Below are 14409 nucleotides of genomic sequence, written 5' to 3'. Positions count from 1 at the left end.
TCATTCTGTGTGAATATTTTAGCTTGCATCTGACAAAGATGTAATTGCTTTGCTTTTAGTGAAGGTATTACATAGATCAGAGTGTCAGACATATCCACACAGAGGAAAGAAATACAGGCTCATGTGTCATTCTAGAAGTGAATGTCTGTGTGTGAAAGAATAGTAGAAGGAACTGCTGAATGGAATAGTGTTAGAAATGATTATGATGATTCAGCAGCATTAGCTGCTAGTGTTCTTCTTCCTAAATTCCAAATCCTACGTTCTTGCTCTGTTTTTGTTTGAGAGTTTGAAAGCCACATGCAAAGCCAAGGACTGATTAGTTTTAAAGACCTATTATGCTAATAAACTTAGACCGTAAACAAAATTACACTTGCTAACAATTCTGGAGACATGAATGATTTGAGGCCTAATGGACTGATAAACTGAAAATGTTAAAAATAATTTTTGCCTAATATTGGCATCAGCTTTAATTTGGAGAAGTATTGACTTTGTTTGTATTCCATCAAAGCTGATGTTGGCTTTCTTTGCCCAGACCTACTAGACATGAAAAACTTCATGAGCTGTTGTTTCTCATTATATTGGGCAAATAACCAAGCTATTGCAAAGTTAAGGCTTAACTGCGCAGTGGGGTGAGTGCACTGACATGTAGAAGACTCATGACTGCAGGTTAAGGGCTTCTCTACACAGACCAATAAATGTGCATCACATTAGTGCACTTTAGAAAATACAACTCCTGTAGAGCGCATTACTCCACCATGTAGAAAAGCCCTTAATCTGCAGTCATTTTTCTCATCTTTATTGCTAAATGTTGTGTTTGGTTAAAGGGTAGTTAAAAAAAAAAATATGTGGGTGGTAAATTTGACTATACTTAAAACTGTTATAATCTAGCAGTATCATTTAGATTCTTAATATGCAATTCTTTAATCTACTATTCAGGCTAAAAGAACAAACCATTGCAACTGCTTTGGAGGACAGGGTCAAAATTCAAAATGATCTGGACAAATTGGAGAAATGGTCTGAGGTAAACAGGATGAAGTTCAATAAAGATAAATGCAAAGTGCTCCACTTAGGAAGGAACAATCAGTTTCACACATACAGAATGGGAAGAGACTGTCTAGGAAGGAGTATGGCAGAGAAGAGATCTAGGGGTCATAGTAGACCACAAGCTTAATATGAGTCAACAGTGTGATACTGTTGCAAAAAAAGCAAACGTGATTCTGGGATGCATTAACAGGTGTGTTGTAAACAAGACACGAGATGTCATTCTTCCTCTTTACTCTGCGCTGGTTAGGCCTCAACTGGAGTATTGTGTCCAGTTCTGGGCACCGCATTTCAAGAAAGATGTGGAGAAATGGGAAAGGGTCTGCAGAAGAGCAACAAGAATGATTAAAGGTCTTGAGAACATGACCTATGAAGGAAGGCTGAAGGAATTGGGTTTGTTTAGTTTGGAAAAGAGAAGACTGAGAGGGGACATGATAGCAGTTTTCAGGTATCTAAAAGGTTGTCATCAGGAGGAGGGAGAAAACTTGTTCACCTTAGCCTCCAATAACAGAACAAGAAGCAATGGGCTTAAACTGCAGCAAGGGAGATTTAGGTTGGACATTAGGAAAAAGTTCCTAACTGTCAGGGTAGTTAAAAACTGGAATAGATTGCCTAGGGAAGTTGTGGAATCTCCATCTCTGGAGATATTTAAGAGTAGGTTAGATAAATGTCTATTAGGGATGGTCTAGACAGTATTTGGTCCTGCCATGAGGGCAGGGGACTGGACTCGATGACCTCTCGAGGTCCCTTCCAGTCCTAGAGTCTATGAGAAAGGAGATCTGGTTTCTATTCTCTGCTCTGCTACTGATGCACTGCAAGACCGTGGGCAAGTCACTTAGGGCCATATTCAGACATTCTCATGTGGAATAGCGCTTTAATCTCCAAAAAGTTCCATTTATTTCATTAGAACTACTATCAGAGTAAGGTACTGCTACACGTGAGTAAGAATGTCAGCTTCTGGTCCTTAATCTCTCTGCCTTATGAGCAAACTAAGATTAATGTTTCCTACTTTGTGAGGATTAGTTTATTCATTTGTGAACTGTGTTGAGATCTTTTGACGGAAGGAATTTTAAAATGACGAAGTTACAAAATACCATTATACATTTGCCAAGAAATGAGCCTGAAGCAAGAAAACAATATTAGTAGTACTTGTGGCAATGCCCAGAGGCCCCATTCATGGATCAGAGCCCCATTGTGTTAAATACTTTGTTTGTCATTGTCATTCTGAATGACTATGAAGTGCTGCTATGAATGGCTGTGAATAGTCATTGGTCCAGGGGAAAAGAGTGAGACTGGCTCTATAGCTTGGTGGTTAGTACCCTTTCTGAGAATGTGGAAGACCCAAAATCAAGTTCCTGCTCCAATGACTATTTAATTACTTATAAAAAGCAAAACCGCTTCAATAGGACTGAGAAACACCTATGGCAGAATACTTCAAAGCCCAGTGGTTAACGCATTCACCTTTCTCCTCGTTAGTTAAGAGGGGGAAATTGAACACCCACATCCCAGGTGGGTACCCTACCCACTGGGCTAAAGACTATAAGGATGATGATGTTCTTTCTTCCTCACCGCCCTCAAGCCATTTTGTGAATCTAGTTCCCCTTTGCTTTTGTTAAAATTTTGAATTGGGTCAAAATGAAATGTTTTGTTTTAACATTTTAGAACCATTGCGATTTCTCAGTCTGGTCAAAACGTTCAATGAACTCAATGGTTTTTGGTGTATAGTTTATTCACCGAAAAAGTGTTGCTCAGCTCTAGTCACAAGTGCTTTGTGTCTGTTGTTATATTGTATTAAAAGGAACTCCTCCTTTCATGGTGCATGCATATCTCTCCCATGGAAGAGGTGACCATTCTTTTCCTAATTCTCTTCTATTGGGGCGCTAGAGCCAATTGGAGAAATAAAAAGCTACAGTAGATTCCGAGTATTTTTTGATATTTCTGTTTGCACACATAAAGGAAGGATCGAGATGGTAGTCAATACTCTTCAGAGTTATAACCGTACATTATTAGTTACTAAGTAACAGAACACAACAGGTAGTAACTACCTGGGAGATTATAGCATTGCTCATGTGGCTTTATACAGCAAGAAGGCCAAAGAAGGAATGGCTGTATCCACTTTCAGTGTGCAGTAATCCTCTAGAAATATGCTGCCTGTTGTGTCTCATTGTCACTTGCAAATACAATATACAAATAAAATCAAGGAAAGCAGCCAGATCTAAGGGCTGGTCTACACTACGGGGGAAAATCGATCTCAGATACACAACTTCAGCTACGTGAATAACGTAGCTGAAGTCGAAGTATCTAAGATCGAATTACTCACCGTCCTCACAGCGCGGGATCGATGTCCGTGGCTCCCCATGTCGACTCCGCAACTCCTTTGGGGTTGGTGGAGTTCCGGAATTGATATAAGCGCATTCAGGGATCGATATATCACATCTAGATGAGACGTGATATATCAATCCCCAAGGAATCGATTGCTACCCGCCGATACGGTGGATAGTGAAGACGTAGCCTAACCATATATAGAGTGTTATTGACAATAGTCTAACATAATTGACAACCACTTGGAAACTTCATTTATGTCTGAAGTTGTAAAGCTGTTTTCAGACTGGAAAAGTATTCTGCTGTAATGAATTTGAATGTGTTATTACTGTTTTTTTTATGTGGATTGCTGGAGTTCCTAGAGGCCCCAGTCAGGGGTTAGGGCTTAGCTGTAATGCACTCTGTACACACAATCATACCCCAAGAACTCTCAGTCTATCTTATGATCATATCAAACATGTGGATTAGATGAATAAGTGGGCAAGGGAACAATGAGTTGTGGCAGGAGGAAAGCCTGAAACATAAGCCCTCATATCAGAGTCCTGGTATGAGGCAGGACCTACTCACAGAATCAGGCAAGAAGGGAGCTGATATTGCAGAAATACACATCCCTAAGAAGTGCTAGGCACAGAGTACTCACCCTGATATCAAGTGGTACCAGAACATCCCGATATCAAGGATGGTACAAAAACATTCCCCCTGGATAACAGAAACATACTGACCCCTCCTAAAAGATAAGGTCAGAATAACAGTAAGTAATAAAAATGCTTTAACTAAACCAACGTGTACCAGGTAATACCTAGCCACGTCAAGGGGCAGAAACTGATTATGTCAAAGAGTACAAACATAACTTGTTTGTATCAGGATATAAAGATGTATCTCAGGGGGAGTGTCTTTGTCCTGCCAAGTGGGCAGTGGAAAGTCCCGCCATTCACTGAGCTGTGTCCATTGTCATGGTCATAAATGTCTTAGTATCCTTGTAGCGTCTACCATGTGCTATTACAGTGTTTTGTCAACAATAAATCTGGCCTGGTGCCTTTGCACTTTAGTGGATCTTGTGGTCATCGGGCAGTTCATTCGAGGTCTGTTGTACTGTCTGTCTGCGCAGAGCTGGAACAGCACACAGAGAGGGCACACACAAAACTGAACATCTAACCACGCTGGTGGCCCACATGTACAAGGTAATAAAACACATGCACACAGCCAAACATCTAATGACTACAGTAAAGCTGAGTATGTTACAGTACAATAAATAGTAATCTCAAATCTCTAAGCGGCTAGCCTAATAGTCCTGTGTCATTGGCACAAATTGTCGTTTTATGTGTAAGAAACCAAAAGAGAGAAGAAAGAACACACACTTTAGAGTATAGTTGAACCCCCCCTCTATGTGTTTGTCAGTCTACATTTTTTAAAATGGCATTCAGTTTTCATAGCTCTTCTAAAGGGAGCCTGCAAAAAAGGGAGGCTGCACTTTTTTTCTTCTGCCTCCTTTTGATGTATAAAAAACATCTGAAAGTTTTGCTTTAAAAATAAAATGAATGAATAAATAAAAGTTTGATGGGTGAGGGGCAAAGGGGGAGCTGAGTTATTAGTTTTTCACATAAGACATCCAGGTCTCGTCTGCCCTGTAATATTCTAGACAAGAGAACTGGTGACATCAAAAAAGTCAAGAGAGTGGGAGTTGAACAACTGAAAGGGGAAGCAATTTTTAATCAGACTGTCTAAAACACATGGGAGGATTTTGGTTCTTTTGTGTTTGAATGTTTATGAATTTTGTTGACACCTATTTAATTACAGATTAACAATGAATAAAAGACATTTTTGTTAAAGATTCAACACTCTTTCTATTAAGGTATGATATTTCACAATAAATATGCTCTGAACAATTCCACAGATACCTTAGTAAAACAAGAGAAGACCATACTTGACATTCCTGATTATTTAGAGGGTGAAAAACCAAGAACTTGAAAAACAAAAGCTGAAAGAAGGGGAAAAACCTGAACAAATACTTTGCCTCAGTTTTGAATGAGTCTAATGAAGAACTTAGAGGTAGGGTAGTGTGGCTAAGGGTAATAAGGATATGGAGGTAGAAATTATAACAGGTGAGGTAGAAGTAAGCTCAAACAGCTTAAAGGGACTAAATGGGGGGCCTGGATAATCTCCATTCAATAATATTAAAAGAACTGGCACATGAAATTGCAAGTTCAATAGCAAGGAATCTGTAAACTTGAGGGTGGTACCTTTTTGAGAAGAGAATTGCTGATACAGTTCCTAATTTTAAGAAAAGGAAAAAGTGATCCAGGAAACTACAGGCCTGTTAGTTTGATCTCGGTTGTATGCGAAGTCTTGGAACAAATTTTGATAGAGAAAGTAGTTCAGGACATAGAGGTGAATACAGTATGGTTTTACAAAAGGTAGATCTTGCCAGACCAACCTGATCTCCTTCTTTGAGAAGATAACATACTTTTTAGACAAAGGAAACACAATAGATCTAATCTACATAGATTTCAGTAAGGCATTTGATACAGTTTCACATGGCAAATTGTTAGTTAAATTAGAGAAGATGGGGATTAATATGGGAATTGAAAGGTGACTAAGGAACTGGTTAAAGGGCAGACCACAATGAGTCATACTGAAAAGTGAACTGTGAGGTTGGAGGAAGGTTACTGGTGGAGTTCCTCAGGGACTGGTCTTGGGACTGATCTTATTTAACATTTTTAGTACTGACCTTGCCACAAAAAGTGGGTGTGTGCTACAAGTTTTTTGCAGATGACACAAAGGTGGGAGATATTGCCAATACAGAGTAGGATCAGAATATCATAACAGGAAGATATGGATGACCTTGTAAACTGGAGTAATAGAAATGGGATGAAATTTAATAGTGCAAAGTTCAAGGTCATGCATTTGGGGGACTAACAACAAGATTTTTTTGCTATAAGCTGGGGATTTATCAGTTGGAAGTGACAGAGAAGGAGAAAGACCTGGTATATATGATCATAGAATGACTATGAACAGTCAATATAATATGGCCAAGAAAAAGGCTAATGCAGGCCTAAGATGCATGAGGTGAGGTATTTCCATTAGAGACAGGGAAATGTTAGTACTATTTTACAAGGCACTGGTGAGACCACATCTGCAATAGTGTGTGCATTGCTGGTCTCCCATGTTTAAGAAAGATTAATTCAAACTGGAACAGGTGCAGAGAAAGGCTCCTAGGAAGAGACTCAAAAACCTTGGCTTGTTTAGCCTAACCAAAAGAAGGCTGAAGGGAGATACGATTGCTCTCTATAAATACATCAGAGGGATAAACATCAGGGAGGGAGAGGAGTTATTTAAGTTAAGTGCCAATGTTAACACAAGAACAAATGGATATAAACTGGCCATCAACAAGTTTAGGTTCAAAATTAGGTGAAAGTTTCTCACCATCAGAGGAGTGAAGTTCTGGATCAGCCTTCAAAGGGGAGCAGAGGAGGGGAAAAAACCTAACTGGCTTCAAGATTGAGCTTGATTATTTTATGGAGAGGATGGTATGATGGGACTGCCTACAGTATGTATGTGGCCCATTGGTGACTGCCAGTAGCAAAAATCACCAATGATGGGACACTAGATGGGGAAGGCTCTGAGTTACTACAGAGAATTATTTTCCAGGTATCTGCCTGGTGGGTCTTACCCTCATGCTCAGGGTCTAACTGATCACCATATTTGGGGTCAGGAAGGAATTTCCACCCAGCTCAAGATTGGCAGAGATCCTGGGATTTTTTTTTTTTTTTTGCCTTCCTCTGCAGCCTGTGGCACAGGACACTTGCAGGTTTAAATTAGGGTAAATGATGGGTTCTCTGTAACTTGAAGTCTTTAAACCATGATTTGAGGATTCAGCCAAAGTTTGAGTCTATTACAGGAGTGGGTGGGCGAGGTTCTGTACACTGCAATGTGTAGGAAGTCACGATGATCACGATGGTCCCTTCTGACCTTAAAGTCTCTGAATCTGAATAAAAGAACATTTTCGGCCCTCCTTATACATTATAAAGAATTTTTAAAAGGGCATGGGCCAATATTTATTTAAAATCCCTTTCTTTGTAGGTCACACTCAAGCATAATGGGTGAGATTGTGATATATAAATTTGTATTTTGTTATATTTCACTGTAAACTGAGTTCACTGAGTGTTTTTTCTGTTTCTTTCCAGTGGAGTTTTTACATTGTGATTTGGCTTCAATGAAATCCATACGGCAATTTGTGCAACAGTTTAGAGCAAAGAATTGTCCACTCCACGTTTTGGTGAATAATGGTGAGTTCTCTTTCACCTTCTCAATGCTTACTGTAAGATTTTGACATACTGGGTTCTTTACATGTGCTTCACATTTCAGATACTTTATTTGAACCAAACAACAAGATAGCAATTGACTCAGTTACTGCTTGCAGCCTTGTCAGCACTTCAGTACATTTTAAGAGACATCTCAAAGTTTGCCAGCTCTTTTGATTGTAGTGCAAGTGTCATGATACTCGTGTTGTTTTTTTTAATTAAAGCCCAAGCTTCTGGAGACACGAAAGAGAATTCCAGCATTCATTTTTTAAAAGTTTCTAGGCCTCATGGTTGTGGAAAAAAACTGGAAAATGTGACCCTAAAAGTTAAAAAATCCAAAGGCAGATAAAAAACCCAACTTGTGTGTTTGTTTTTTTTTAAATCTCAAGATTTTTGGGGACTGACTTTTGATATTTTTGAACACTAAGATTAGCAGTTCTAACTATCTAATGTTTTTATAACCATGGTGTCTTCAGGATCCAGCCCAGAAAGAGATTTTTTTTCTTCTGGCATTTTTATTTTTAAAAAGCCCCCTTTGTACTAAGCACTCTGCTATAAAGGGAACTTTTCATATAAGCATTTAACCAGAAACAAATCATCAACAAACCCATGCCTCTTCCCCACTCACTTGGGGCTATTGTCCAAACCCTTCAGTGCTCACGCACTTTTTTCTTTCCCCCCAGTTATTTGCCTGAACTGTCTGTCAGTGAAGACACAAGGGAGGAAATCGAGAAATCCAAAAGGGCCCACACTGTTTCCTCCTCCCATACAACTGTCCTGCCCTGCTGAGGGCAAAACAAACTAATAATTTCGCCTGCATTACATTAGATGATTTGCTACATGCACTAATGTACTATAGGACCTCTTGATAGTGCAAGCAAACTGTAGCTTACACAGTATTAAAATGAAAATTTAGAGTTTTATAATGGAGTTAATATAAACGTGTGCCAAATCTTAACTCCTTAGTTCTTCTCTTCTGCAAGTGTCCATAAAGACAACCCTCTCCCCCTGCTGGTCATCTACAAGAACAAAATTTTGACAGCAATGGATGGGATTCTTAAAGTGGAATGGATCTTGGTGTTCTTTTAAGAGAAGAAAAAACTTCCGGATTTCATAGAATTGTATGCCAGAAGGGGCCATTAGATCTATTAGATCTATTCAGGATTGAAAGGCTAGCTTCCACCCTAGCTGCAGCCTGTGCAGTAAAAATGAACATCCATACTGTAACTGTGCATTCTTGAAAAATGAACAAGAGTACTTGTGGCACCTTAGACTAACAAATTTATTTCAGCATGAGCTTTTGTGGGCTACAGCTTACTTCTTCGGATGCATAGAATGGAACACACAGACAGGAGATATTTATACATACAGAGAACATGAAAAGGTGGAAGTATGCATACCAACAGGAAGAGTCTAATCAATTGAGATGAGCTATCGTCAGCAGGAGGAAAAAAAAACCTTTTGAAGTGATAATTAAGATGACCCATAGAAGGTGTGAGGAGAACTTAACATAGGGAAATAGATTCAATTAGTATAATGACCCAACCATGTAAATGGACACAAATCTGACATCAGGAATCATAACATTCAAAAACCAGTGGGAGAACACTTCAGCCTCTCTAACCACTCAGTAACAGACTTGAAGGTGGCAATTTTACAACAAAAAAACTTCAAAAACAGACTCCAAAGAGAGACTGCTGAACTCGAATTAATATGCACATTAGATACAATTAACTCAGGCTTAAACAGAGACTGGGAATGGTTGGGTCATTACACTAATTGAATCTATTTCCCTATGTTAAGTTCTCCTCACAACTTCTATGGGTCATCTTAATTATCACTTCAAAAGTTTTTTTTCTCCTGCTGATAGCTCATCTCAATTGATTAGACTCTTCCTGTTGGTATGCATACTTCCACCTTTTCATGTTCTCTGTATGTATAAATATCTCCGGCCTGTGTGTTCCATTCTATGCATCCGAAGAAGTGAGCTGTAGCTCACGAAAGCTCATGCTGAAATAAATTTGTTAGTCTCTAAGGTGCCACAAGTACTCCTGTTCTGGTTGTGGATACAGGCTAACTTGGCTGCTACTCTGAAACCTGTACATTCTTGCTCGTCAGAGCAGATAAAAAGCATTTATAGGCACAATTTTTCAAATGTGGATGCCTAAAGTTAAGCATCTAAGTAATTATTTATTTAAGCATCTGAATAAAAATGGCCTGATTTTCAGGGGTGTCCAGCTCCCAATGACATCAGTGGTATTTATGGATGCTCAGAAATTCTGAATATCAGGCCACTTTTACTCAGATGCTTAAATAATGCACCTAAGTTTGAACATTTGTCCATAAACTATGCAATTATTCAGCTGATCTCTGGCATCTTAATAATAATATCTAGCTCTTCAATAGTGGTTTTTCATCAGTAGATCACAAAGCTTGTTACCAAGGAGGTCAGGATCATTATCTCCTTTTTGTAGGTGGGGAAACTGAGTCACAAGGAGGAAAAGTGACTTGCTCAATGTCACCCAACTAACAGCAGTGAAACGGGGATTAGAATCCAGATCTTCACAGTCAGTCCAAAGCACAATTACTAGGCCACACTGATATCTGAGACAAGGTTGACAAAGGAACAGTAGGGAGAGAAGTAAGAAATACATGTTTGATCTTGCAAATACTACTGAGCATATTGCTCATAACTTTATGTAGTTCCGTTACTGCCTTGATTAGTCCCACTGAGTTATAGGACAACCAAAAGCACGAATCACTACACTTGATAATATAATTGTGTTTGAAGGATTAGACCCTAAAAGAGTGGCTTTGGGAAGATGATAGCAAGCATCTGATTTTCAATGCTGTTACATTTTTGCTGTATCACTACATGGGAAACAAGGAGCCTGATTATTACATCAAAGTCCATCATCTTAAAAATGTTATTCTTTGATGAGCTTAATAGAAAACGGGATATGACACCAAAGCCTCAAAGTCCAAAATATAAACTTTAAAGAGGCTTGACATACAATGCCCTGAACTAATTTACATTTTCATGACCCCCAAGAAAGGCGTTTTATTTAATTTATGCTCAGTTACTATTGCCCAGATAAATTATCTCTTTAAGAAAATCCTTTCAGAAGCTGTAATGAAATGGATGGCTTAACTTTGCCTTTTATGAAGGCTGTAACAGAATCACAGGAATAATCATCTCCAGAGCCACTGTAAAGGCTCTCTTCTAATAATTAGGTTAGCCTCCGACAATCACATGGTGAATTACCAAGCTTCCGCTTTTGGGGGCTTGTTTTCCTATTCTGTTCAACATCTGGTTTAGCTCCTGTAAATAATCTGGCATTTGGCTGACATTAAAAGGGAAAGTCGGTGGGTTCCAACACAGTGAGCATCTGATCCTTTGACACCAAGAGAGAGGCTCCCAGTGACCTGGGATTAGTGCTGAGTGCATAATTTTGCCCATAGAGCCATTGAAGCTAATTGATTTTTATTTTCTTTTTTAATTTTGCATTCCAGTGTCTTCACTGAAAATCCATTCAGTGTGATTTGTACTGTGTTTAGGGAACATGATTCATTCATAGATTTCAAGGCAATAAGGGACCAATATGTTTCTAGTCTGTGACCTCTCTCCACGCTCAGACGTTGTTGTTCTTCTGCCTCCCATATTCAATTACAAAAATAACAGTCACTAGAACAAGGGCAATGCCGGCTGTCATTCTGCTTTGGACTGGTTCTGATTGGATTACAAAGATGTGTGTTAGCATGTTTTTTTGTTAAAATATTTGATTGTCAAAACACAGACCTTTTTAGATGAATATTAAGCAGTTTGTGGAAAATTAATTTTCTCTGGGGAAACTTTGTTAATGTGCAGATCTAAAATAACCCATTTGTGAAATTGTAGAGTTATCTATATTGTCAAATATTTTTAGTTTAGCATTGAGAGCCAAATCCTGAAAGTTTTTTCTCTGTGCAAAATTCCGATGCATATATGGGTTATGGTGCACTTTTAAGTGTCCAATGCAACACCCTTTGGAGATAAAGAAAAGACTCCAGCTGAGCTTTGCATGAAGGCCGGAGGAGGGGCTCAGAGGGCTTTGTATCAGGCCCTAACTGACTTTAATAGGAGTTCTGCATGCAGAGCACTTACTGAGTTAAGAATTATATGATCAAGGACCGTAAAATGGGGAATGAGTAATGCTCGGAAATATTGTTAGATTTAATGCAAAATAAATTACTTCAGAGTATTACTTAGTTTATTTATTCCAGTCTCACAAGGTCTTTAAGTTAGTTTAGTTGCTTGAAATGAAATATTTAACTTTAAAATATATAGTTTCATTTATTATACATTATTCATATTTACATGATGTAATTGTATGATTATGCAATACATTTATACTGGGTTTATGCATGTATCTATCTATACACACATACTTAATACATTATTTACTTTAAATAAAAGTTATTGGGCCAGAGAGACAGTGAGAGTGACTCTATAGCTGAGTGGTAAAGACACTCCCTTGAGAGATGGGAGACTTGGATTCAAGTCCCTGAATATTTTATACATATTTTATTCAGAGTGATCCACCACAGAAGTCACTGGTTAGGGGACTCATCTGGGAGGGAGAAGACCTTGGTTCAAGTCCATGCTTCAGATCAGGCAGAGGTGGGAATTGAACCTGGATCTCTCACGTCCAGGGTGAGTCCTTTAACTACTGAACACTTTTTTTTTTTTTTGGGTGGGGGGAGGAGGAGCAGTTCCTCTTTCTTTTTTTCTTTTTTTTGTTTTAAACAAGAAAGGTCTGACTTGGCTTGGCTGTCCAACTCAAGGAGAGCAGAATGAGGTACCTCCCTAAGGCCTTTGAGGGTTGGGGCTTAGACCATGCCTCTTTCCTTGGCAAATCCTCTTGATTTGAACCAGGGACAAGAGCCACTGGTGAACCTTGGCCCACACAATTAGCACCTAAGCTCACCCAAATCTGAAAAAAATGTCAACGTTGAGCCAGGCCACTGAGGGGCACAGTCTTTTAATGCAGTTGCTGCTGCCTCAAACTGCTCTGCTCAGCTCCGCTTCCCCATCAACATGGGCTCCAACTCTGCACCCTTCCCCTCCCCCCCAGCTCCAGTTATTGTCTCCCTTTTTGCTGATTATTTCTTCGCTCCCAAACAACCTGGTTTTGGCCAATCCCTCTCCTCAGCGGTGGGCAGGAGCAGGGCACACCTCTCCCTATGGGGAGGAAGCAACTGTATGGCATGAGATGGAGTTGGCACCTTTGTCAATGGAGAACAGAGTGGAGCCTGGGTCAGGGAGCAGGAGCCCATGTACTGGGTTACGATGCCGCTCATTGGCCCAACCACCTCTCCATCACTGATGCAGGGGAGGGGCTCCACTGTTACGCCACCCAGCTCTGGTTATTGTCTTCCCATTGGCTCTCACAGCCAATCTGATTATAGCCAACCACCCTCCCACCATACACACCCCACCCCTGGTCATGGGCAGGCTGGGATGCATTACACCCAGTCAGGAGGCAGCAACCAGATCTGGTGGTGTACTGGTGGAGCCCCTTCCAGGCTGCCAGGGCAAATTTAAATGACATTGAGATGTGGTGCTCGGGGTCCTGCTTCTCCCCCCTGGATGTAGAGTCTGCCATGTCAGGTGGAGCCTGGGATTGGGAGCAGGAGCCAATGCCCCAGATCACAATGCTACTCAGATTTGGCTTGGCCATCCCCATCATATCAGCAGGAAAGGGGCTCTGCTGTTTTACCACCCAGCCCTTGTTGTTGCCTCCCCATTGGCAGCGATCTGCCCTGACATGTCCTTGGCCAGGTGGGTGGGGCTGGCCGCAGCCAGATATGCAACAATATATAATAATATACAATATTATATACAATATCAGTGATTTACTGTGACGTCAGACCGTCGGTCATTGCCTGTCCACCAGAAGTTGGGGCCCACCTATGTTTCCACTCCTAACTATGTCATGGCTGTGAATCCCATTCTTGGGCATCTGACTCTCCCCATGCATTGTGGGCACTTAACCTGAGCCATGGATTCCATGAGGCTGCACAGCACCTACCATAGTGATACAATGTTGAGCCTTCTTCTCCTTTCTGGATCTAGCCAAGTTACTTGGGTACTTTAGAAATGTGATCTGCCATTTAGAACTCATCCCATTGCACAGATCTAATCCAATTTTGATTTATTATATCAAAGTTGGGAGTTTCAAAAGAGCCTAAGGGAATTAGGTACCCAAATCCCATTGAAATTCAGTAGGATTTGACCAGTTAACTCCCTTAGGCTCTTTTGGAAATCTCATGCCAAAAGGATAGCCATTCCAAAGCGAAATGGGATGAGATAAGGGCAATGAGGCAATCTCATCCATCTCCTTGCTATAGCTGATTTAAATGAGAACCTGAATGCTATCATAACATAATTTTGGTGTTAATTTAAGGGGGGAAAAGCGTGTTGAAAAAATGTGTGATTTCATTTGGCAAACATACATCAGCCCTTTCATTTCTATGCTTTTTACTTTGCTTCCCGGGCTCCTCTTTGCTATTCCATGTCATTCATGCTCAGCAGTTGATTTTCAAAGTGAATCAAAAGGAAAGAATATTTTTTTAAAAAATGCAAATGGTACATTGCTTAAACAAACAATTTAAGTTTTTAAAAATTATTTGGGTTGGCATATAACACATGAGCTAATGTGCGTTTTTTTCCTACACTTCCATGAAAAACATCATGTAACTCAAA

General features: G+C 39.9%; 1 protein-coding gene across 8 annotated transcripts in view; it reads left to right on the top strand.

Annotated features, from left to right (window-relative positions):
* The window catches only part of DHRSX (dehydrogenase/reductase X-linked), a 233550-nt gene that overhangs the window by 148048 nt on the left and 71093 nt on the right, over positions 1-14409 (top strand). For all 8 annotated transcript variants that reach the window (XM_030572022.1, XM_030572014.1, XM_030572059.1 and 5 more), the window contains one exon: positions 7548-7649. In XM_030572022.1, coding sequence (XP_030427882.1) covers positions 7548-7649 — 102 coding nt within the window. The remainder of the gene's footprint in view (positions 1-7547; positions 7650-14409) is intronic.

Source organism: Gopherus evgoodei, chromosome 1 (assembly GCF_007399415.2).
Source record: "Gopherus evgoodei ecotype Sinaloan lineage chromosome 1, rGopEvg1_v1.p, whole genome shotgun sequence".
In the NCBI taxonomy this organism is placed as follows: domain Eukaryota; kingdom Metazoa; phylum Chordata; order Testudines; family Testudinidae; genus Gopherus; species Gopherus evgoodei.
This window is presented reverse-complemented; position numbering and strand designations above follow the sequence as displayed.